This window comes from Fulmarus glacialis, unplaced genomic scaffold (assembly GCF_000690835.1).
Source record: "Fulmarus glacialis isolate BGI_N327 unplaced genomic scaffold, ASM69083v1 scaffold5136, whole genome shotgun sequence".
NCBI lineage: Eukaryota > Metazoa > Chordata > Aves > Procellariiformes > Procellariidae > Fulmarus > Fulmarus glacialis.
Window position 1 is genome coordinate 1 of NW_009216112.1, and position 26,580 is coordinate 26,580.

At 36.8% G+C, this 26,580-nt stretch overlaps 1 protein-coding gene across 1 annotated transcript in view; it reads left to right on the forward strand.

Moving 5' to 3' along the window:
- Positions 1-7: 7 nt before the first annotated feature.
- The window catches only part of IFIH1 (interferon induced with helicase C domain 1), a 29,871-nt gene continuing 3,298 nt past the window's right edge, over positions 8-26,580 (forward strand). Inside the window, exons 1-12 of the mRNA XM_009579166.1 lie at positions 8-193; positions 2,013-2,169; positions 4,867-5,043; positions 10,286-10,366; positions 13,787-14,007; positions 14,860-15,070; positions 18,356-18,573; positions 20,943-21,059; positions 21,550-21,673; positions 21,763-21,990; positions 24,043-24,299; positions 25,787-25,936. Of these exons, the coding sequence (XP_009577461.1) occupies positions 23-193; positions 2,013-2,169; positions 4,867-5,043; positions 10,286-10,366; positions 13,787-14,007; positions 14,860-15,070; positions 18,356-18,573; positions 20,943-21,059; positions 21,550-21,673; positions 21,763-21,990; positions 24,043-24,299; positions 25,787-25,936 (2,112 nt within the window). The 5' untranslated portion in view covers positions 8-22. The remainder of the gene's footprint in view (positions 194-2,012; positions 2,170-4,866; positions 5,044-10,285; positions 10,367-13,786; positions 14,008-14,859; positions 15,071-18,355; positions 18,574-20,942; positions 21,060-21,549; positions 21,674-21,762; positions 21,991-24,042; positions 24,300-25,786; positions 25,937-26,580) is intronic.

Below are 26,580 nucleotides of genomic sequence, written 5' to 3' on the forward strand. Positions count from 1 at the left end.
CTGCAGCCTGGCTACCTGCTACATGAACCCCAGCCTCAGCCAGCTGCCCTCGCCGGCCGAGGAGGCCGACCACGACCTCTGCGTGCACTTGGTGCAGCTGCTCCACAGCACACTGGTGGATAAAATGCAGACCATGCAGGTGGCCGAGAAGTGCCTGCAGATGGGCATCTTCCAGGACGAGGACCTGGATCAGGTAAGTGGCCCGCCTGCCAGGCCGGGCACCAGGCAGTGCCACAGACACTGGCCACCCCCAAGAGCTGTGGGGCAGATAGGAAGCCACAACTAGAAATGGCCTTGTAAGTGCAAAAATGAAAGGGGAGTACCCAAACCTGGGGGAGAAGAGAAATGGTGCTCCAAGTAAGCCAGTGAAGACTGCTGGCAGTGAGCCAACAGGTGGGATGCCAGCTAAGAACCAGGGAAAGAAAAATGCCATGAACAGAGAGTTAGACTAAGCCAGTGTCTAAGTGCAAGGAATATGGCCAGCTTTACTGTTATTTATCATTTTGCCACAACCTTAGGCTCAGAAGATCATTAAGTGTCTTCTGGCTGCTGCACCATACCAGGAAGTAGTGATAGCCGTAAAGTCCTAGAGAATACTTGAGTTAAAATAAAGGAAGACCTTCCCTCCCCTTTTTTGCCATAGGTTCACTAAGGAATATCATACTAGACAGTGAAGCTGAGCAGAAATACCAGTCTGACAAGAAAGAGCAAGTGTTAACCTTGATGAAAACATTTGCCAGTGTTTACTCCATTTGGCTAAGAATGACTTGCCTGGACTAGTGTGAAACTTACTTGGAACCCGAAAAAATGGATACGCTGAAACAGTATTAGAAGAAGAAATTAAAATAATACTTGCCATAGCAATGAAGGGAAAACTGGTAAACTAAGGGTGGAACTACATCATATTTGCACTCTGAGCTTTCATATCCACTTTTTAGGTAGTTTGATGCTCCATCTCAGTTAAATGACAGTCTCATTCGTAATTTTGTCTGGTGACTGTCAGGTAGCAGTAAGGGCCAGCTGCACCCTGAGGGAAGGGGAGACGAGCATGGTAACACAGTAGGCAGAGGCAGGGGCCTTTTAAGAGGTTACCGGCTCCATTCCCTGGTAATGGGTCCACATGTTCCCCCGGGTCATCTTTTTGCTGCTGGTGTTTCCATTAAGCCCTTCATTACCGTTCACAATCCTGCCGGTTTCAACTCCAACAATGCCTAGGCTTTCTTAATGCACTTCTATATTCCTTTTTGTTTACCTCTTCCTACTCCCACTTCCCATGCACTTCCTTTGAGTGTTCAATATCAGTCAGAGGTTCCCACTGCTATGCCTGCCCATTTTCTTGCATATCAGGATGGGTGATTCTCGAGCCTTGAGAAGATTGCCCTTGAGGACTAAACACCTGTCTTGGACTGCTTTACTTTTGGGAAGGTCATTTTGTTCCTCATATGATCACATGTCAAGTTCTGCACATGACAGCCTTGGACACTTTTCCATAGCTTCTTTGAGGGCAATAGCCACTTTCTAGAGGCTTAGCTATTGTATTTTTAAGTGGGAATTGAGATGTTTAAGCCAGAGTTGAAGAAGGGAAATGTTCCATTTTATGTATGAGGTCATGTTACAGATTAAATCTGAGCTCTGGTAAACTGTATGACATCACTTCTTAATCAAGGTTGGCTATTCTCTAAACCAGTGTGAACACCAGTTATTGTTCCACAATAATAATAATTATATAGTGGTTATTATTATAACCATTGTCCAGTACTTCCAGTCTCTCCAATTAAATTTCAGGTCTCATAACTTTTATATATCCTACCCGAAACCATATGGGATAAACATGAGGTTGGACAAAACTGCAGTAAGTCTCTTCTGATGAGTGGTAGGCCCACTTTATATCTTTAAGTATGTTTTAATGATGACAGGGAAATGCTTTTGTACCTATACTATTCTTACTAACTCCCCTGAACCATTTCCAAAGTCTGTCTCAGGATTGGGTTGGTTATTTTTATTTTCACCAGATCCACACTGTTACTGACAATCGTGGGAACAGAGATGGTGCAAGGGAGCTATTGAGCAGAATAGTGCAGAAGAAAGATTGGTTCTCTACTTTTTTGATTGCTCTGCGTGAAACCCAACATGGAGGCCTTGCAGATGATTTAAGCGGAAATACAGGAGGTAATAATCTTATTTCACTAGTACTAATGTGTGTTTTTTTAATATCTCTTTTATACTGTTACTTAGGAAACAATGCAGGGTTCTCGCTATATTGATTTCACTGTGACACTGAGACAAATGCTTTCACTTGTCCAGGGATTTCAAAATCAAGTTATTTAACAGCTTATTCAATAGATTCTTAAACACTAAAATTCCTTATTAAGCAATATTAGAAATACAATAATATGTATGTAGTTGTAATTAAACTGAATCCTTACCTTTTATAACCCATTGGTTTTCAATGTGATGTTTTTATAATCATTCATAAAAAATATTCTGAGGATTAATTTGAACAAACAAAACAAACCTTTTCTGGATTTCTCCTTCAACACAAGGATCAGTGTTTCCTTTATAGAATGGTTTATAAATATATGCAGCATTTTAAAGTACACTGCGGTATGTCTTCTTGGGGATAAGACATTCATAAGTCTCAAGACACTGTATAAAATTTACTATAAATAATAGAATAAACTAGTAAAGAGATTATTTACAGAAATTAAACTAAAAGAGCTATAGGGTTTTGGCTATTACTTTTTATTCCCGTACAGTGATACTGTAAAATTATCCCACTGCTCCCCTGGATTCTAAAATATGAAAAAGGAAGCAGCCCCCAAATACTCTATCCCTCATTTTTTATTGGGCTCCACATATGTTTTATAAGATTTTTGAGACTAAAGTTTTTTAACAGATCTCCCATTTAGCAGCTTCAGCCTTCTTGCTTGAGGAGCTCACGAGAACTATGTCTCTGTACTTTCAGTTGCTGCATATGGGACAATGCATTAAGATCGGGATAAGAGGGGCATGAAGGTGTCTCTTCCAGTTGAGGACAGGAATCAACCTGTCTTCTGCCAGACGCAGATAAGCAGCTGCCATATTTGAGCATGCAGTTCAAAGGTGGTTGAGTGTTCCAGTCTGCAGGACAAGACCACCAAGTTAGAGCCTCAGAAGACAGTTCTCAGTGAAAGTCAGATGTTGGGAATAGCTCAGCAGCTACTGTGGTCCTAATTTTCATTTTGTGTTGCAGCTTTGTCGGGCTTAAATTCTTGTCTTCGTTACTTTGCTATCAGTACGGTAAACAAAGTAATAAATATTTAGCAAATATGCAAATTATTTAAATTCTTTTCATATTTTTATTTTCAATTCTTTTCAAACTTTGCACTTCTGAATTTTCAGTGCGGACCACGTAGGGTAAAACTTAAGTTTAATTCAGTTGTTTGATGCAATACTGAATGAATGCATTTATTCCACAGTTTCTCAGTAATCTTGGGCAATGCAGGCCCTAAAAGAAACTGTACAGATAAATACGTAAAGCATAAACTGTGTTGCTTTTACCAGAGGATAAGAAATTTTCCATGTACACAGTCCTGTATGTGTGTAGATATGTAAAGTGTATGATTGCTGTAGCATCCACTGATACAAGGTCATAAACAGGAAACACTAAGAACAGGTTCATTGGGTACCTTGGAAGAAGAGTGGTGCTACATTTTGTCACTCCAGATTGGTCCCCAATGATTTGCTACAGTAAAATACATTGCTATTAGCAGACACCTACACATAGAAATTGAGAACTTTATAAAAAATAAATCTTGACATAAATTAAATCTACTAATTTCTTTACATTTAATTTCTAATTGCAGAGTAATTGAGTTCCAAAACTGGAAAACCCTGGAATGCAGTCTTACACAGTTTTTGCTAAAAATGTTTATAATTTACTGAACAGCATTTTTTGCCTTTAGAGCATGCCTAGTTCTATATAAGTCTAATAAAAATTAAAGAACAGAGAAGTCAAAGAGAAATTATTTCCGTATTTGAAATAAGACAAAGAAGTGGAAGGCGCGAAAACATTTTGTGAAAGCTCTCTCAGGCTTTCTGTTTTATGGGCAAGTTTTGAAGTCCTGCTGTAAGGTACATCCGTTTATGACCTTACAGGACCAATGGAATTGAGAAGGTAGGAAGTGTGGTCTAGTCCAGAAATTCAATTTTCAGATCTTTATGGTGACTGCAAATATTTGAGATTTATGATGAACAATGCGGAGAAGAATTGTGGAGTCTGTGAAGAGGAATTGTGGAGTCGGGAGTTTCGGCCAGGATGGGGTGGGACTTCAGCCTGTGCGCTGAGAACTAGCAGGCGCGCACATATGCCTGGGATGCTGCTTGCAGTCACCCTGGGGTGGCAAATGTGGAAGCTAAAGAAGAATTGAATAAAGCAGAAGAGGTGGCCTAATGAGCCCCACCTGATTCAAGAGCTGAAACAGCTGAAGGGAATTGTGAGCAGTCATGTGGATTGTTGCCAGAAGGAAGAGAGACTGTTTTTTCTTAGTATATAAGAGAGACGAATGGGGTGATGAGGAGGAAGAGAGATAGTGAGAGAGACAGTGGGACTGCCCTGTTATGATAAAGGAGATATTATTGTAACAATAAAGGATTCTGTACATGTATATATGAGGGTCTGTGCAGTCATACACCACAGAACAACTTTTGTAATAAATATTTATAAAAACATCAAAATTCCAAACTATAATGTTTAATTTAAGACCAAGACCATATGTTATGCCGTTATGTGCATGATGAATACAGGTTAGTTCTATGTTTTGTGTGCTCCACACTAAAAGAAATTAAATGTTTTATAGTGCCATGGAATTTCTATTTATTTTCTAGGAACAGAGAATAGACAAAATGGGATGAAGAACAGTACAAACGAAGAAACAGAAGTTACAAGCCAACCAGGATATGCCATAGTGGAGGATTTGAAACAGCAAGAAAATGTGAATGATAGTTTCAGCAGTGAGAATAGTGTATTGGAAGCATCTATTGGAAAGAATTCTGTAGTTTCAGGTATGTCCACTCACTGGTATTTTGTGCTGGTACCAGTTAAACTTTAGTAATTGCAAGTAACTGAGAGAATGGTCTTGGTGCATTAGCTCCTGTCTTGCTCAAAAATTCAGGAATATATGGTACTGTAGAGGTGAAGGGAATGAATGGAAAAAGTGAATCTTGATTTTTTGGAAGCAGTAAATTCCATTTCTTCCTATGAATTAACAGCAGTAGTACTTTTAAGAGTCAGATCTGCAAATTTGTTCAGTTCAAAGAGTTGCTCTAGGACAAGAATATGTTGACATACTTGAACTAATTAATCTGAAAGGTAAGAGCTGGTTCAGAAACCAATTTGCTAGCCCAGTACAGAATGGCTTAGGAGGACATGGCCAAAAATTCTGTAGCACACTATATTCAGCCTTCACATAGACATTTTCTGTATCCTGGTTGTAGTGATTATGTTTTATCTACTATGGGCTGCTTGATTTTCTTATAATTGAGCAACATTAGTGATCTTCCTTTCTTCTTAAATAGCACTTTTAACAACTTTGTATTATTATTTTTTAATTTACTGTGTGAAGAAATTAGTCATTTTCAAACATATTTAATATTGTTAATTAAAAATATTAATATTATTAAATGAATACTTTATTTCAGACCTATTCATGGTAGGTTTATACTATCCAGTGAAAACATTAGGTTTACATTGACAACTCCTCTCATTGTTGACAAAGTTTAAATCAAGAGGAATGTTTCTATACCACTATAACTGCAGCTGAATTAAGTACTTCTTTCTAGAAGGCTGCTACTTCTCTATTGGAAAACATTTAGTCCTTTAGTGCTGTCCAACAAGTAATTTTTCTGTTTATTTTAAGGATTTATATTTACAGAACATCAAACAACCACTGTCACATCACATGCTCAGAAGTACATTTTTAGTACAAATTTTTAGAAATTGTTGTGGCCTGTTGTTCATATGGATCCACTTTTAAAAACGTGCCTTGGGAGTTGATTATGAGCAACAGCAATTACCAGCAACAATCCCCAGCCATAGCAAGGAACCAATGATTCAAACATATGCTGTATGATTAAGGAACCATTCATATGTGTTACAAGTTCAGATGGAGCTCAAACAATAGTTACAACTGAGATAAATTCTGCCTGAAATTATTTTAGTGGGCTTACTCAACCAAAGGAGTAAGACAGCTAAGGCTGCTCTTTTTTTATCAAACATGAATAAATAAAAAAAAAAATTGGCTCTGAAAATTGCAGCCTTTCAGTGTGCAACAGTAGTAGCCTATTTCTCATTTAGCATGATATTAACAGCATATCACAATGTTTTGTAGCAAGTAGTGAATTATTAACTACAGCAAAAATACCAACTTGGTTTTCCTGGATTAGAACATCATTTGGCTGTATAAAGAAGAGGTGTCAAATGTTTAATGATGATTCAGAATGGATCAGACTGAGTTATGCTCACTCGTAGTTAGATTCTTTTAGGGCAAGGCTAAGGCTCTTAATTGTAGCCTCACTGAAGGTAGGTTTTCATTACTGTTAGCCTGATCTTTTACCTGACTCTTGTCAGGTTGAGGGTTACAGATAACTAGATCTATTACTAGATCTATTAGCTATTAACTAGCCTGCCACAAGCTAATTCTAGCCTAAAAACTGTGGTCTCCTCAGCACTGAACAGTACTGAAATTAATAGGCAGTGGGTATTAGCGCTTTGTGCAGTTGAGCGTATCTGTTCAGTGAAACGGTGCTAAGGATGTACACACTACATGAATTCTGGCAGTGTGGTTCAGATTGACTTCAGTCTGGTGGACTGTATGACTGCAAGGGGCTGGAACATATCTCATTTGGTTTCAGCTGACAGGAGTTCATTTCTTGTGATCCAAACCAGATCTGTGATATGAACCAAAGTAGTATAAGTGGGGACAATTGACAGATTCACTGTAAATGTGCACTTTTGAGTTAACTAAACCAGTAGCAAGGACTGCCAGGAGACCATGCTGCATGAAGATGGCTGTAGAGGAACTGGCTCACATTCAGCCATCTTGAAATGCAGTAAGCTTTGATCTCTAGGCACTTGTACACACAGACTAAACTGCACTCAAGTCTTTCTCCATTTCCATCCTTTCTCATGATCTCAGAAGACTGTATTTTTAGACCAGGCAGCTGAAAATACAACTGAAGCCCACATTCTACTTCCAAGTAGGCTGGGAACCCACCTAATTTGCAATTTGATGCTGTAAAGTGTTGTCAGTTTTGCAATACACTCCCACCATTCCTTCATGTATTGAGAGGGACAAATTTCAAGGAGAAAGAAGCTTTTTCAAGTCACTGCAATTTGCATTGTATCTAAAGCCTCCTCTGACCCTTTTATTGGAGTAGCTGAGACAGAGGGAGTCAGGAGGTGTCAAAGGTATGAGGGCAGTAAGGCCATAAAGACAAAGCAGAAATAGATCATTTAGCCTAAGAGAAAATGAGAGAAAATTTGTATGCAAAAACAGAGATAAGAAACTGCAGACACAAAAAACAACACAAAAGCAGTAAGTTTGCAAGGTCAGAAGTGAAACACTTGGATTAAGGCTACAGTTACCTGTATAAAAAACAATTTAAATAAATAGCAGCTCTGGTTTTCAAGGCCTGTTTCGTTAAAAAAAAGTTGATTGGAACAAATAATTACACTGTAATTAACTGCAGATTTCAATAATGTCTCACAAAATGTCCCTTAATGCTTCAGATTAGAAAAACTGTCCATTAATTTGGAAGTAGGACCAATTTTAATAGCCTTTTTATATTTCCCAATGTTTGAAACTTATTCTATGACATAATGTAGCACAGGACAGGAAAAAAAGACTTTTTTCATTAATGCTGTGTAGATCCATTATTTTTTTTCCGTTGCATTCCATTGTCTTTATACTTACTTATTAGTCAGTGCAAAGTGACTGAAAATATTTCTGTGGAATATGCTGCATTACGATGTGCAAGTAGCACTGTAAGGGAAGACTAGTGAAAGTGGTGAAAACAGCTGTCCGAATATCAACTCTTATCTTCATTGTTTTGGAAAGGCTTACTGTTTTTTTTAGTTTTATTTTAAAATAATTCAAGAAAGTTGCCACAGTTGAAAAAGGAGAACATTATTCTATTCACCTTTCATTTGGAAGGTGAGTATTTTGCATTTCACTTCACCACTGACATTTTCTGTTGAGAGATTATTTTGCAATGCATGGTGCACATTGTAATTCAGATAATTACGTACAAAATACTTTGTGAATGCATATTCTCCGCTGCATATACGTCTTTCAGTAGGTCATTTTAGATGGGAGACCACATGAAATAGATACATAGAATTTTAATTTTGTCCTCTCTTTCCTATCCACATGGGTTCCTAGAAAGTGAAAACGAGAGGTAGCAGTGTCATCTTCATAGTTGGAATTCCCACTAATGCTACTTAATAGCTTGTTGTAGGTCTTTGAACGTGGATAATAACTGGTGAGGTTTTCTTCTTTTTTCAGGACTATGCTGTCTTTTAATGTGATATTAAATGCATGCTATTATATAATAATAGGGAAATTTTATATAAATCAGGCTTCTGCTGTGAATATATTTTTAAGTGCCTTTCTGTTGATTGCATTGATTTCTAGGAGACTAGGCTTTTAATTTAGGTGCTTAAAGTCTTTAATGCTGTTGCCCATCATAACACTTCCTGCAGATGGTGGTGATTCATAGTTGGATCAGATTCTGAGGTCTGTATGGAGTAAATTATGAAAACTGTAGGACAGCAAGACAGATGTTTGCATCACTTTTCATGGTTATGTTAGAAAAACTAAAAATAAAGACTTAAATACCTGACTCCTAGTGGTAGCTAAGGTAGCTTCGTTTCAGTTGTCTGTATTATACTTGTTCTGTGAAATAGCAGTTTTGTTTCTGTTATTCATTCACCTTTCAAGGAGAGCAATATTTGCATAAAGGAAAGTCAAAGCTTCATATTTTTACTGAACGCAGACTAGGTTTAATTTCCACCTCACTTACCAAGATTTTGTATTGTGTATTTCAGGAGTACCATTCTAAGGCACTATAACTTCCATTCAGTTCTAAACTCTCATTCACAGCATCTGTTTTGCTTTATGAATTATTTGTTGGGGACAGTAAGTTGGGAACAATATGGATATGGACCATAATGGGATATTCACTGGAAGAAACTATGGAAAAACTTGATAGGACACAAGTTTACGAGAGAATTAAGCAAAACTTGACAGGACACAAGTTCACTAGCTAATGAAGTAAAACATAGGTTAATGCTATTATTCTGACTGATTTCTTATGCACACTATGAGTTCAGTTGCAGAGTGCTGCAGGTAAGCGGACAGTGCAGGGTGAGGCTGTTTGCAGAAGAACTGTTTGCAGCAGAACAGAGCTTTTCCAGAATAACTGTGTATCTCTAGATATTAAAAGGACTGAGTTTTGGAAAATCTAGCTATGTAAATTACACTTGTGATTGAAAAAAAGTCAGTGTAATACATTGACTGCCCAGCAGAGGGAGAGCTTAACATTAGAATATCTACTTGCTAGATTTCTGTGGCAGTGTCCAAGTCTTCTATTGGGTGTATCGTCGGTCTCAGCTTTTACTTGCAAACAGTTTGGAAGATTTAATAATTCCTCTCTGTTTTATTTACCTGGGAACTATGGTTTTCTTTTTTCATGTTACATGAAGAAACGCTTTTTTAAAAAAAAAATCACAGGTCTGGTTTTGATTTTCTTCTACTACAGATATAATTCACATGGCTTACAGGGAGTAAAAGAGAATGTCTTCAGTTTGCCAGCAGCGCTGTGTATCCAGTAGACCAACATGTTTTTCTTTCTTTTTTTTCGGCTCTTCACCCCTCTGAAAAGATACAGTAAAATAGGACTAGAGGGGATCATGCAGGCGGTCATGTCTGGACCCTTGCTTTCAAGCAAACAGAACATAGATGCCTGACAACAATAAATCATGACCTACATTGCCTTACTTCTGCTATGTTTTGGATTTTCATCTTCCACTCCATATTTTCTTCCATAAGAAAATGAATTATATTGTTCACAGATTTTTTCTTTACCTGAGAAAAAGTTTAATAAAGGAAATTTATCTCAGCCATCCTTGCCAGACATTTGTCTAGCCTATTTTAACAACTTGGGGAGGGAGCAAACAATATGCCTTTGCTATTTATATTTGTATAGCAAATATACTATACTACATTTGTTTGTGTTTTTCATTTAGAATTAGATGTCTCCATAGGAGATGGAAGTGTCAGTAACTTGAATGAAACGCTGGGACAGAGCTGCACAACCAGTGATTCAGGTATGTTTCCCTTCTGTTATTTAGTAGTTCCAAAATAAGCTCTGGAGGGTAAGCAATCTGTGAATGGGCTAGAACAAAAATCAGTGGAAGGCTTCCACTGCGAACTCTAGTTCACGGTATTTAGATGCTAGACGTCCTCTTATTTTGTTGGAAAACTGATCCCATTTTTATGGGTCTGGACTTAAGTCCCAGTCCCAAAAGAGTTGATTTACTGCAATCGTCTGAATAGTCTCTAAACATTGTCATCATAAAAAATGGTCAGTGATGCAGAATGATAGAATCACATAGGCTGGAAGGGACTTCCAGAAGTCATCCAGTGCAGTCGCCTGTAGAGATATTCATAATGCTGCCACATATATGTGCTTCCTTTGCTCTCAGAGAGGAGCTAGATTGTGCCTGGCCCCTGCACAGGGTAAGCGAGACGGAATAGGGCATGCTTTAGAGGCATCTAAGAGTGAGGAGAAGCATTTCCAGGATACCTGCAGAACAGTAATGAAGGTCCACTTTGGACCTAAGTAATTTAGTAGCCCTATTTGTAGAAGCAACCAAATCAATGGAGGTTACTATCTGAAGACCTTTGCAAATCTCACATTTAAACATATGTGCAAGTTCTAAATATAGTTTTAAACTAAATATTGGACTGTGTTTACATAATACTTTGCAGACAGATATGAACTTGCTATGTATATACTCTGAGCCCAATTAAACACTGCTGTTGTAAAAGACATCCCAATTTTTTTTCTTCTTTTTTTTTAGTCTTAGACCTCAGAACAAATTTGCAGCTGTCCACCATGTTGAACAGCCTGTGTTTGCCTACACAGAATTCAAGAGGAACCAGTTACCTTTTGGAATCTAGCCTTTATAAAGTTTGTGCTGGGACTGTGTCTTGTGCAAGGGCTAGAAACAATCTGGGTACCTTTCAGGTCAGCTCTGCCTAATAAAACTAGTATTAGATCAGTAAAGTGAATGTAAATGTTATATATCATATGCCTGCAAAGTGTTTACTGTAAATGCTTTTAAAATAGTTTCAAGCTTTTTAAATATTAGAATCCCTGTATTTTGTAAGTACACGGAAAATTCAGGATATCTCAGACCTAAATTGCTACCTTATAGCTGGGATTTTAGTCTATGTATTGCTAACTCTGAAGAATATATTTTGCACTTCTGCATCAACTGACGTGACTCATCAGTCACATTGTATTTTTTTCCTCATTGTGTCACATGAAATGTCTGGGCACAGAAACTTCTCCGTTCTGTGGACAGTTATGCTGTATCAGTTGGTTAGGCTGATACAGGCTACTGGTATGTGGCAGAACATATATATGTATAACCTGATCCTTTAAGATTCCTGAAATATTTCCCATTAAGTAAATTGGGCATTGGCTATGTCCAGTAGTCCAGCAGAAAAAAATAAATCACTACAGTTATGTGAATAGATTTTTTTTCCAATGTTTACTTGCTATATGCTCTATTTACATGTGGACTTTAAAAACAACTAGTTAAAATGTTTTAAAAAACATTCATGCTTTTTAATCATGCCTAGTAAACTCAGTGAGAGCAAAAAAGCTAAGCAGATACAGATGGACTTTGTGATATTTATGGATTTTATAATTTGAAATTTTGCAGGAAGACTGTTGTATTAACAGAGATGTTTGGATAGTGTCTTAATGCACGGACATGATTTGGATTTTAATGCAAAGAATCATGTGGATTTAGTCACAGTTTTCTGTGCAAGGGTCATTTTACATTTAAGAAAAATGGTGGAATTAGGACAATAGAAGAATAATTATCATGCTGCTTTTAGCCTAGAGCAGCAATTCATATGAGCCTTGTACAAAGGCAGACAACTTCCCTAAAGTTATACTGTGCACGATGAAAATTCTTTAATGAAATCATATCCTGTGAAAAGATTCCTGTATTAGCCTTTATCTAAACAGGGGCTGAGGAAGCTAGGAGAGAGCTAAGTTAAATATTTTTTAGGCCTGGACAGTTAATTGAGGATGTTAAGGAACTGAAATTTAACCAAACAGATGGGTGATAAAGTGCTAGTTTCAATATGATTCAACTATTGCTTTTAGTCAACCAGAAAGCAAACAACGTTCTTCCTCAAAAGAGAGTAGTAGAAGTCAGATAAGTAACAGCAAGTACTCTCTGGTGTGAATTTCCCTGTGTTCCAGGTAGTACTGCACTCACACTAAAAGGCAAAACAAGCAAAAAACACTTAAGAATGGCACTCGGATGTTTCCATCAGCAGTATTTTATCAAGCTTCATTACTTTTTGTTAGTTTAATTTTATTTAATGGAATCAGGGATACTAGAAAAATACACTTATTTTGTGTGTAATGTATCAGTGATAATAAAATCCTCATGATTCTTCATTTAATGATATCATCAGGAAATAAAACTATAGGGTTTTTTCCCCTCATTTGTAGTCTAGCAGAATGAATTTGTGCCTTTTCTTCACTGAGGACAGTTAATGCTTGGAAGGTGATTTAAACATATCTATAGGAAAAAAAAAAAAAACTCCAAAACTCCATTGAAATAAATCCTTCTGATATTAATATATATAACTTCTGACTTCCTAAATAGATGTAAACTCAAGAGACTTGATAGGCTTTTCGTACTGCCTGACATAATGCAGTAGCATTTTTCCACTTTCAACTTTTGAACGTTGTTTGTTTCACCTGTGAGACATAGATCTGAACTCTCTGCCATTGCATTTTATATGATAGATGGAAGGTTTTGGCCTTCAGGTGGCAAATGTATATGGCTTTTTAGTGAACAGCTCGATTGCATTATATATGAGTCAGTCTGGAAGCAGCGCAGTCTACCATGAATACGTGTGATACATTCTGCAGTTAGCGCTATCTTGTACAGACAATTGAATTTTTTTATCTATGTGATCTTTATACTTTATAACTCCCTTCATCATTTTTTAAGTGGTCCCTATCTCTTTTTCTTTCTATGGCTCCATCCTTTTTTTCATCCTCTGGGAAGTATTTAGAAAGGTAGCTCACTTGCAACGAAATAAATTTCAGTTCTGATGAAAGAGAACGTCACATTAAGATTGGCTAGATTATAAATACTGCAGCTCTGAACACAACCTTTGGTCCCTTCAGTGCTACTGAACTGTATCATTTGAATTCATACATAATAATAGTCATGTCAACATAGATGGGTAAAGACATACTGTGCCTTATTCCACCTACCCTGATTGGTGACTGGATGTAAGCAGTTCTGATGCAGAGTTGCACAGGTCCACAGAGCAGCATTGCCTATGCTAATATGCCCTGTTTCTATTTATTCAGAAGATGTTTCTGATTGATAGTAAATTAATATTTTTCCCTTTGACATTTGTTCAATATTCTGATAAATGTTCTGTGCCTCCTGTTTGATACTTATATTTCTTTGTACCCTTAGATGAAGATGAAGTGGAGAGCAGAGCTTCACCTGAGCCAGATCTGATCCTGAGAGATTACCAGATGGAAGTTGCAAAGCCAGCATTGAATGGGGAGAATATTATAATATGTCTCCCTACAGGCAGTGGTAAAACCAGAGTGGCTGTTTACATTACCAAAGATCACCTGGATAAGAAGAAAAGAGCATCAGAGCCTGGAAAAGTTATAGTACTTGTTAATAAGGTATGTGGTCCATTTTTTAAAAAATAGTATTTTTCAAACCTCATGCACTGTTGATGTAGAACTTGTAAAATGAATATAAACACATTTCTCAGCTTCTCCTGATGTAGCTATGTTTAAAGGCATACGGCTAGACTGTCATCTCCATTGCACCATCTTCATGGTGCAAGCGTGAATGATTTTAGTTTATCCCAGTGCAAGTGCAAATTTAGATGTGCCCTAATAACCACATTATTGGAAAAAGTGCAGTTTCATGTTAGAATGAATAGAATTAAATCATAATTTAAAAAATAAAAATATTTTTCACATTCTGTGTTTGGATTTGGTAATGAAGGCCACTTAATGAGTCTCACAGTAGTTAAAGAATATTCTGTCAGATTTTCTCATAATTGCTGTAATTTTTACAGTTAAATTTAGCACATGTAATATAAAGTAATCTTCTATTGTAATATTAAAATACAGAAATACATTTAAGAATTTTATTAAAAGAATAAAAGATATCCATATCCTCCTATAAGAATAAAATTGATAGCACATTATAAACTCAATTAAAGAACCAGAGCATGCATGGTTTGTTCGTTCTTTCTAAGGCACAGTTAAGTCAAAGTTCTTGGGACAAAAAGCTTTGGTAGGAGCAGTTGGAGGGGAGAGGTTGGTTTGGGGATTTTTAGTGCTTGGTTTTGTTTTTTGCATTTGGTGGGGTTTTTTTTAACCCTACCCTGCAGTGAATAAGGGGATATTTGCTTTTTTAAAAAAGTATATTTTGCGTGAAGTGTACATTCACCTAACAACATTTCTGGCTAACAGGCATGAATTTTTAATCCTATGTATGCTTCTTTGGAAACTTTTATTCAGGTACCGTTGGTAGAACAACATTTACGAAAGGAGTTTAATCCATTCCTGAAGCGTTGGTATCAGGTTATTGGTTTAAGTGGTGATTCTCAGCTGAAAATCTCATTTCCTGAAGTTGTCAGAAGAAATGATGTCATCATCAGTACAGCACAGATCCTTGAGAATTCACTGTTAAATGCAGCCGAAGAAGATGAAGAAGGTGTCCACTTATCAGGCAAGTTTTTAATTCTGAAATTTTTACAGAAGGGCTAAAAGTATGTCTCTATTCTGGAAAATTGCAGAGTAAAAATGTGCCACATTCAGTAGTTAATGTTTTTTCAGTTGACTGGTTTTATAAATGCAAGCTGAGAGTCAAAACCAGATCTTAGTTAATGAGCATGGCATTTTTTCAAGCCAAATTAGACTCTTACAGTTCATTTGTACTAAGTATTTGTTACGCTTCCTATTTTATCTTGCTCAAGAACAACTTCATGCAAATGTAGCCGTACTGGTTCCACTTTCCAAGCCTGGAAGAGCATTGAGTTATATCACATAGAAGCCATAAACAGGATGAGAAAAAAATTATAAAAACTCAAATGTAGTTGGTAGTTTGAGAAATACAATGGAACACAAGATAAAAGCCAATATGTTATAAAAGTTGTATTCTTTAAACTCTTACCATTTTGCTAACGTACAGAGATACGGTTACTTATAACTGTATCTCTCTGAGGTTGGCAGATATAATGGTCTCCTACAACAGATGAAGGAAGTTGAAGACGATACAAAAGATACATGAGGAGATGAAGTAAAATTGTTTGCCCAGAATACTAAAGTGGCAGGTATCTATGGGAGGACAGAAAGGAAATGGTATCTGCCAGTGACGTACAAATAATGGAACAGCCCATGACTTCAGCTCCAGGATTTGGGCTGCAGTGACCCTCCTCTGTGAGATGTTAACTTCTCCCTCTATCTGCATGCAGTCAACTCTTTTTCAGATGGGGCAGAATGTAGCTGAGGGGAGAGCTATGATATTCAAAACAGTGGATCTGAGATAAAAGAAGTACTTGCCTGGGTGTTACAGAGACAGCAGAGAAACCTGAGGGATCAGTCTATGTCTATCAGTGCCTAGTGCTGACTAGAGTACTGCTTGATCCAAACGACCTCCTGCAGAGCCACTTGGATACCTCAGAATTGCCTCCCCTCCTTCAGAATGCCTTTTTATTAACGTGGACAGAGTACCAGAGATTTTCTTATACTTATTTCCTTCCCACTGCACCTAAGTTAATAAACCTTCCCAAATCAGAATCATTTGGGAATGCTGTACAGAGGCACCTGAACATTTCTACAGGAATTGCTGACCTGATTAGAATTGGGCTGAGTCCCAACCAGCTTGTGTAATGAAATGGTTTTTTGAATGGGTTTCACACCTTGCAAAGTTTCCTTCATAAGGAGCTATATTTTTTCCAGAACGGAGGTGGCCCTGCAAACAGGGCTGCATTTCCTTGCTGTTACACCTGTGCTAGTAAGTTCAGCTGAACCAAAGCCAAGCAAGCCTGAACAGTCAGCTCCATTTTTATGGCTATGACTTGGTTAACTCGCAGCCTATATAAACCATCCTAATTAGTTATAAGTATTTTATTCCTAATTTCTGTTCGTACTTTTCTCATCTGTTTCCACAGAGGTCTGCATTACAGGTAACATGGAATTCCAGCCTCAGTGAAATGGAGGGTACTGTCTTTATTACATTTTACCAAATGTTTACCCTCTTTACCAAGGGCTGAAGTCACTGTGTATCACTTCCTTAGTAGAAGCACATCTCTTCTGGTGGGTTAGCTTCTTCCTAAGTAATGATAGGAATATGCCTTACAGAGATGATGGTCAAAATCAAAGGGAGTAATTTCATGTTGGCAAAATAACTGAGAAACTGTCAGCACTGCTTCTGAAGTCTTGCAATATGGAGAAATCTTAGAAATAAATAGAAACTTAGGTTTGAAACCACATCACTCCAGTCCAGACTGGCTTCCTGAACCACTTGAGTGAAGGCAATCAGATTTCTCCAGTGACGTGGAACACTAGTTTGCTTTCCTAGAGGTAGTCTTTGGTTTAGCCTTCAAATAAAATTTCCCTTGTTCAGTCTCCACCTTTCTTTAGGTTCTTCAAAGACAAAGTTACATGATATTTTCTCCAGCAGAATGGCCAACTTAGAATGTTCTAGCTCTCTGTTAGTTTCCAACTTCTGCTACTAGTTGTTGCAAACGCATTTGTAGCAATGCAACAATTTGAGCACACTAATGTGTAAACAAGGCCATGGAAATTGTCTGGATTTAAAAAAAAAAAGAAAGAAAAACCAAAGAGTTTAACCCTGATCATTTCCGTGATCTGCTTACAGCCATTTCTACAAACATTTGTCAAATTGTAGGAAACAATGTCGAACTAGAGAGTTATTGGCCAGCTAGGGAGAAAGAGTGGGAGCTCCATAAACCAGTTTTGCTGTTAGAGAAATAGGGAAATGTTCATGAGTCTTTCAAATCACAACCTTGAAATATATGTCACTGGCTGCATATGCAAATAGATTAGAGAGATGTTTTCTATGTTTGTGAGAAATTTAAAACAAACAAAAAATAATCTTATTTTTCCTTATCGTATAGTACTTTACTTGTTGCATGTAAATGTGATCTGACTAAAAAGTGCTGTTAGAGAAATAGGGAAATGTTCATGAGTCTTTCAAATCACAACCTTGAAATATATGTCACTGGCTGCATATGCAAATAGATTAGAGAGATGTTTTCTATGTTTGTGAGAAATTTAAAACAAACAAAAAATAATCTTATTTTTCCTTATCGTATAGTACTTTACTTGTTGCATGTAAATGTGATCTGACTAAAAAGCACATAATACCTGTCTGAATCTTCATCAGTTTCCTCAGCTACAAAAGAGAGGTGATTGGTAGTGCTCCCACCATCTGTTTGTTTTTTCCAATGACACATCCATAAAGTAATATAAATCTTTTAATTGGACAGGAATAGGGAAGAAATCTCTGTTGCTATAAAATGGAAGCATATTTTGATCAGGACAGGCCTTTCTAGAATGTCTGAAAGGCTTCTAACATTGTGTATCTTATAAACAAACAGTATGTAGTTTGCAAGGTACAGTTATGGATATAAAAGATAGGATTGAGTTAAACTATGATACGTCCTTACCACTGGTTATTAAAAATCTCTCTCTGAAATTCTTTATACTATCAGATTGGTTTGCAAAAACAGAAAAGCTTTTTACATTACATGAAATGTAAAACTACTTGACACATCAGGACTGCAGCAAAGATTCCAAAGTCCATTAAATATATACAGCTTCCATCCATGCCTTCCTCCAGCACTACAAATTTCCTAATACGTTAGGGCTCAAACAGACTGACGGGTTCTCTTCAACAGTGACCTTACCTGTAAGAAGATTTAGTCACACAAATTCTACATTTGAAAGAAAAGTAATCATTTTAGGTGTCTTTTTTTTTTTTTTCCAGATTTTTCACTTATCATTATTGATGAGTGTCATCACACTCAAAAGGAAGGTGTCTACAACAATATAATGCGACGTTACTTAAAAGAAAAGATGAAGAACAGGAAGCTGGCAAAAGAAAACAAACCACTGATCCCACAGCCTCAGATTCTGGGACTTACAGCCTCACCTGGTGTAGGAGGTGCAACATCCTACTCAAAAGCAGAAGAACATATTCTGAAAGTAAATAGCCATCATGCTTGCAAACTGTCAAAGGGGTATTGTCTATTGCAAAACTTTTAAAGTCATTGTTAGGCTCCAAATATATAATCTGATTTATTTTTTTCATGTGGACATGGGAGTTCAGCTCACAGCCATTCAGCAAATTGACCCACTACAAATTAATGAAAATCCATGTAAAAATAAAGGTTTCTTTACAGGGAAGTAGGGTTACTGAAAAGGGAAGTAAAAAGATTGCCTCACTTGAAAAAAATCCTCAAGATCAGAGGAAAGAAATCCACAAAATAGTGAGATTTTATAATTAATAAAAATCTCATTTTTCCATTCATGGATTAGAATTTACTGTGTATTCCTAAATCCTAGAGAGATCACAGTATTTTATATCTGTATTTCTAGAGTGACTAAGCTGGGCTTTTGTGTGGATCCAAGAAAGTAAAAATCAAAGTTGAATAGAAACCACTTGTGATATACAGGTAGCATACAAGTGTTTTTCTTTACAGCAGTTACAGTTACTCATTGAGAGGGGATTATTGTGTAGTTGGATAGACACCTGACTGGAGATAATTGGTTAAATTCTATACTTAAGCTCTATTTTACTTGAAATTCAGTGGATTTACATTAGTAATACAGAAGTAGAATTTAGCCCAGTACTCCAGTGAAAACTCCTGACTCGCAAATTCATAGAATCATAGAATCATAGAATAGTTTGGATTGGAAAGGACCTCTAAAGGTCATCTAGTCCAACCCCCCTGCCATGGGCAGGGACATCTTCAGCTAGATCAGGTTGCTCAGAGCCTCGTCCAACCTGACCTTGAATGTTTCCAGGGATGGGGCATCTGCCACCTCTCTGCGCAACCTGTTCCAGTGTTTCGCCACCCTCATCATAAAAAAATTCTTCCTTATATCTAGTCCAAATCTACCCTCTTTTAGTTTAAAACCATTACCCCTTGTCCTGTCGCAACAGGCCCTGCTAAAAAGTTTGTTCCCATCTTTCTTATAAGTACTGAAAGGCTGCAATAAGGTCTCCCCGAAGCCTTCTCTTCTCCAGGCTGAAAAACCCCAACTCTCTCAGCCTTTCTTCATAGGAGAGGCGTTCCATCCCCCTGATCATTTTCACGGCCCTTCTCTGGACCCGCTCCAACGGGTGTATGACTTTCTTGTGCTGAGGGCTCCAGAGCTGGACGCAGTACTCCAGGTGGGGTCTCACCAGAGCAGAGTAGAGGGGCAGAATCACCTCCCTCGACCTGCTGGCCACGCTTCTTTTGATGCAGCCCAGGATACGGTTGGCGTTCTGGGCTGCGAGCGTACATTGTTAGCTCACGTCCAGCTTTTCATCCACCAGTACCCCCAAGTCCTTCTCGGCAAGGCTGCTCTCAATCCTTTCATCCCCCAGCCTGTATTGATACCAGGGGTTGCCCTGACAAGGTGCAGGACTCTGCACTTGGCCTTGTTGAACCTCATGAGGTTCATAACCTCATGAACCTCATGAGGTTATGGGCCTACTTCTCAAGCTTTTGCACAAGAGAATGTGAAATTGCACAAGAAAATGCGATATTGAATAGGTGACACCTGCAAGAAGCTTTTATGTTGTATTGAAGTAGACAGAATTGCGAGGTATTTTGAGACAAAAACTTTCTGGCAATGGAAAAAGCGGAGAATTGCTTTTTCATCAGCTCTGAAATCTTAATGATAGGATGCTGGGTTTTGTATCTAAAGAAATGTAATCCAAATAAGCAAGCTCAAATAGATAGCTACTGCTGAAGACATTAAAAAGGTTGCCTGCCAGACTTCCTTTCCCGTTTTCTCTGCTCATAAAAATTTTAAGGTTTCCCCTTATTACTTTAGACTTAGTGACAGAAATGTACGTATTTTCTTCTCAGAAGAGATCAAAAGCCGAAAAGACCCGTTCAGTCATGTAGTTAGCACAGAAATTTTCTCTATCTTTTCCTGTTCCAAGAAAGATAATTTCAAATTATTTTCTACTCTTACAACCAGCTCTTACTTTTATAATTACTCCTTAACATTTATTTTCCTTTTTTGTATTTCACCATTGTTTTTGTTTATTTGTTTTGTGCTCCAAAATCTACTCTTCCAAAGTATTGATGGTATATTTTCCTTTTCAAAATACCTGTTTTCCACCCTGATCTACAAGTTTTTTCCTGTGTGCAAGGATCACTTCTGGCATAAAAAGTAACTTGTTCAGTTTATCTCAAATGCTTTTCAAAGACTTGGCCTTTCTTATACTGATAGTGTCTGTATCCAATTTTTGTAGGAAGAAAATAAAGTTATATAAAACCCAATATCTAAATGAAAAGCTCTGTTGCATTAATTCAGTTTTCATGTGGAATAACTCATTAAATGTTTTCTCCCAGATTTGTGCCAATCTTGATGCATGTAGAATCATGACTGTTGAAGAGCATGCCTCCCAACTGAAGAATCAGGTGAAGGAACCGTATAAGAAGACTGTGATTGCAGATGACAAAAGAAGGGTATGGTTTTTTCAAATAAATTAGTGTTAAAGTTATATTGGTCTTTAAAAGTGTGTTGTAATGGTATCAAAAACTTTTGGCTAATGCTCTTTTTCTGTAGATTTATTGTGATCCTTAGTGCTAATTTGAATATGTGTGTATTTATTTGCTGCTTTCCTCTCTATGGAAAAGTATCAGTAAAGTCGAATAGAACTAAAGTTTTACTTATTTGAGTTATATTTTTGAGGTATCTGGTCAAAAGACCTTCTGAACCATAGTTGAAATGTTTGTATTGGGGTGAGATTATATTCACTAAAAAAAATGTTATTTCACAGTGTGATTTTTTGTAATGTTCTGAACTATTTATTTCCATAACTCTAAATGCACTTAGCAACCTTACTTGTTTTTTAATTTAAGGTTTAATGTTTTAAAAAATTACTCAGTGTGGTACTAGCCAATGTTTTTGTTGCCAGAAGATGCTTGCTTACTTTGGTAATCAATTTATTTCTAGGATCCATTTAGAGAGAGAATTACTAAGATCATGACAGACATTCAAAACTATTGCCAGCTCCATCCAAAATCTGAGTTTGGAACTCAGCCATATGAACAGTGGGTGATTAGAGAAGAGAGAAGAGGTAACTGAATAGCAAAAATATCCCAGCTTTGGATTTATTTGGGTCATTCTATACACAGGCATGGTTTTGTATTTTTTGTTCACTTTTAGCTGCAAAAGAAGAAAAACGCAAGGAACGTGTCTGTGCAGAACACTTGAAGAAATACAATGATGCTCTCCAGATAAATGATACCATCCGAATGGTGGATGCGTACAATCACCTAAGTAACTTTTATAAGGAGGAGAAAAGTAAGAAGACAGTAAGGAGTGATGATGATGATGAACCAGCAGTATCAAAACAGGATGAAACAGATGAATTTCTAATAAATTTATTTCATTGTAAGTTTGAAATACATTGATATTTAATATTTGAAATCCATAGATTATGCACTAACATGATTTGCATGGGCCATTAATGATCACATCCTAGAGATTGCCGTGTTGTTTATTATGACAGTATCCGGATGTCCCAGTTCATACAGCATGGAGTATATTAAACAACATCATAGTGTTCTTCAGCTTTGGCCCAAGGGCACTTTCTTTTTGCTGATAGTAAGTAAAAACTTACTGTCAGCAAAAGTTCTCTGCTTTTCTCCAATGAAGTGTCCCTGAGGACACTCTGATGGGTATATAGAATGTGTATTCTAGTAGACAGTCTTGAGGGACAAAAAGTTAAGCAAATGGAATACAAAAGTAATGAAATGATGGGTTTTTACCCAATCCTTTCTACCAAAGTTTGTTTGTCTATATACTAAGAGATGGGAGTGATGACCCTGAGTAAGTTTCAGGTAAAGAGCAATTAGTGAGAGAATTAAACAGAGGATTAAATTGCAAAGACCAAAGTTTGCCGTTTTTTCAGATCATTCACCTTGGAACTAGGATTCATCCAGTCCTTGACACACTACTCTTTTTTGCCTCTTTTTTTCCCTTACTGCCTTTACAATGAGAGGAGGTAGACAAGTTTGCTCCCATTGCCTATGGCTCCTGGGTGGTGCAAAAGAAAATAGATTTTACTGTAGCATGTATCCCAACTTCATGTGTCCTATCAACTACAAATTTAGAATGCCATCGCTAAGAAATTCAGGAAATGTTAAAAAAACTTTTAGAAAAATAGATTATGTTAGATAATGTCATCGTGTTTTTTAATGACTCTTCATACCTGTCTTTATGCCCCCTTATTTAGAATTTCAGTATTGAGCTGTTGCTGAGAACCAAAAAGTTAAACTAACTGAAAAATGAAACTGAGTTGTCTAGATTGCTTTCATTTCCACAGGTAAATGAAGTTCAAAGAACCTGATACTGAAAAATAAATTATATTCCAATTTGTTTTACCACTGAAGGTGCCAGGAGTAATGGAAGACAATCTAAAATTTCTCTTTCCAACTTTTAAGAGCAGAGTTCATTTTTGGGTGATAAACTCCCTGCAGCCCTTAGTGTAGGTTTAACTGAGGGGGAAAATTGAGGGAGTTTGTTACATCTACCTTCTTTTTGTATGTATTTGTATATGTTTGATTACATTTTAAAATATGAATAAGACTGTAGTCAGAAAGCTACTGCCTAAGTGGTGTAGTAGTTTGTGATACATTGACTACCATTGTATTGGACAAGGTGCACTGCAATAATCTGCATGGGGTGATGACATCAGAGTGACTGTAATATCTTAACACACAAGGCCCCCACCTTAAAGTGTTATTATTGTGTTTGCATGATCATCTGACAAGGATGTAGTCTTTTAAATATTAGAAGTTTTTTAAAAAATTAAAACACGTGAGGAATCCTCCCTGGTCACGGTCAGTAGTGCCTGTGGAAGAGTCATTCATTTAACATTTCACTGAGTGTATTGAAATGTCTTTAAAAGCTGCAATACTGATAAAAATGCACCCATCCTGGTGTCTGTTACATTGCACGTTTCTAGTGAGGATTCCTACTTTAATGAATGTCCCAAGGGCAATTTATGTCTAAATTTATAAAAACATTATCAGCTCTGAGGGCTGTGCATATTAATCTGTTTCTCCTTGTAAGACTTTTTCTGTTATTTTGAAACTGTTTTGCAAATATTACAAGCTGTGATTTAGCTCTTTAATACAGTGCACTCAACTCTGTACTACTTCTGGTGTGTAGACAGAGATTTTTTCTTTTGTTTATTCTCACCATGAAATATAGGCAAAATGTATGTTAAAAAATTAATGGTGATTTATTTTGATTGATAGTATGTTTTTAATGAATGTAAACTCACTTGAAAAATAATTGGTATGCCATAGCTCTTCAAACTGGATGTGAATTAGCCACGCTAGGAGAATTACATAGAAAGCTGCTCTTTGCTTTTTTTTTCCCTAGAGTTGTTATTTTACATGATTACTTTTTCTTAACTTACATCTGCTATTTTTAAAGCAAAAAAGAAACAGCTGAAAGAGTTGGCTAGAAAGCCAGAATATGAAAATGAGAAGCTAATACAGTTGCGAAACACTTTAATGGAGGAGTTCACGAAGACTGAGGAACCTAGAGGAATTATTTTCACAAAGACTCGGCTAAGTGCCTTTGCTCTATTCCAATGGATTAAGGATAACCCAAAATTTGAAGAAGTGGGAATTAAGGCCCATTATCTTATCGGTGCTGGACATAACAGTGAAATTAAACCCATGACTCAGGTACAGAATTATGCACTACAGCATTAAAATCTTGTACATGATTTGAGAAAACAGCTTGTTTTAGTACTAGAACAACAGACTGAAGTTTAGAGCCCAGAGTTCTGGTTTCATACCTGCCAGCAACTTACCTTCATAAGCTGCAGGGTGGGTGAATAACAATGTCAGAATAATTTTATTTCCACAAGAAACAAGCTTTTTTGGTTTTGGATTCTATAGCAGTAGGAGTAACAGGCAGCCATTTCCTAGAGGAGTATTTAGTCAAAAGGGACACAAGTTGTAGTGAGGCATAGGAACAAAAAGTGAACAAAATGGCAATAGCAAAAATGCAATAGTTAAATGAGTTTATACTTATCGGGACAACAGTAATTAAAATTATATTTTAGTTGCTGAATTGAAAAATGAAATTACAATGTTGATTATGCCTGTCTTTTTCTGATATCATTGCTTAACCTACTTATACCAATTTATATGCATGCTTCACACTGATGCCTAATCATTGAAAGAGAATTTGCCAAAATTCACAATGAAAATTTCACAATTGATCACTCAACAGTCTGTCTCGTACCATTGTTTTGACTTCATACACAATGTTTCTCTGATGATTTATACATCCAAATTAAGCATTTTCAAAAAAAAGTACTTCAGTATCCTAAAACCTCTCTTCTATTCTGCTTTTTACTCCCCATAAAATTGCCGCGTCAGCATTTAAGCAAAAATGGTGTGGTTTACTGCTGGGCAGAGTCCATTTCCTTCAGCTGCTCTCAGTTTCAAAAAAAAGTTGGGAATTGTCCTATCAAAAAGTTGCCTGTTTTCTATGAAAATTTGGTATTTAATCTATGCACCACATTGCACAAACAAAACAGTAACCTCTACATTTTAAAACTGAATATAGCAAATAGGAAGTTTCTATCCCTCTGCTCAAACTTGTTTGAAATATCCAGCTAATTCAGAAGGCCGTGTTTTGGATGCTTTATTTTTTAAGTGTATCATTGCTGTGCTTTTTGGTGCTCCCCAGATCACCAAAATTATGGTCCCCATTTATTATGGGGATTTTTAAGTGCTTTGGAACTTGACTTGGAAGTGCTGCCAAGTCTGTACTTTAAGCTGAAATTACTGAAGTGGTAGAAATCCAGAACCTCTGAATAACTACTTAAAGAAGTTGGAAATGATAGAACAACTACATTATCAAAACTCCTAGCGCCTATGAAATGCGCTATAAAGTTCTAAGCTCAGTTACCTTAAAAAGATTGGCTTCTGCTCCCTCCTACCTCAAAAAAGGTGCTGAACACCTATTAAATTCAAAAGGAACTCCTTGTTTGTGATCTTGAAAGATGCTTAAATGCAATTGTTGAAGCCACTTGATATTTGGCACTCCACTCTGAAATGATTGGACTATAATTCCTTAAACCTAGGAATTTCTAATTAGAAGAAACTGATGACAGAAACTGACACTGAAAGTTAATATACTGATTTTTTTTAATTTACAGAATGAGCAAAGGGAAGTTATTGATAAATTCCGAGGTGGAAATGTAAATTTACTTATTGCTACTACTGTAGCTGAGGAAGGCCTAGACATCAAAGAGTGTAACATCGTTATTCGCTATGGCCTCGTCACCAATGAAATTGCTATGGTGCAGGTATGAGTTTACTGCATACATAACATTTTTTAAAGTGCTTTTCTGTTTGGAATATGCAAATGGTGAATCATATACCTGGGCTTTGGAGATAATTTTGAAATACTTGCATGCTTAAAGAGAAAATGCTCTTGCAACAGGGTTCATTTCCAGTTGCCATCCTCAGTTCGCATGCAATATAAAATTTGCCTCCATGTGTAATGGTGTAACATCCATTTCAAGCTGTACACAAACAGTAAGCTCTTTTAATAGAAAAGGTATGAGAATATGATCAGCAGACTGGTTGATATAAAAGACATTTATACCACCAACAGCTAAAAAGAGATAATTGCGTATCAGAATACTAGTTTGTCCATGTTCTCACTTAATTTGTGAACACAAATATTTCTATACTTAGTATTTAAATGCATGCTTATTTTTTGGTGACAAAATACAGTTTCTGCTTTGCAAAATGTCGTGCTAATCACAAATCTCCTGAGTACTATTTTCACAGGTATCTTTGATGATAATGCAGAAACAATGTGTTATTCACTGATTCTTTATCTGTCTGAGTTAAGTGGAAAAAAATGCTCTGTGGGGACACTGCATAAGGAGCAGTACATGTCTTCCATTACAAAACTAGGAAAAAATGTTGTGCAGTGTAGGGA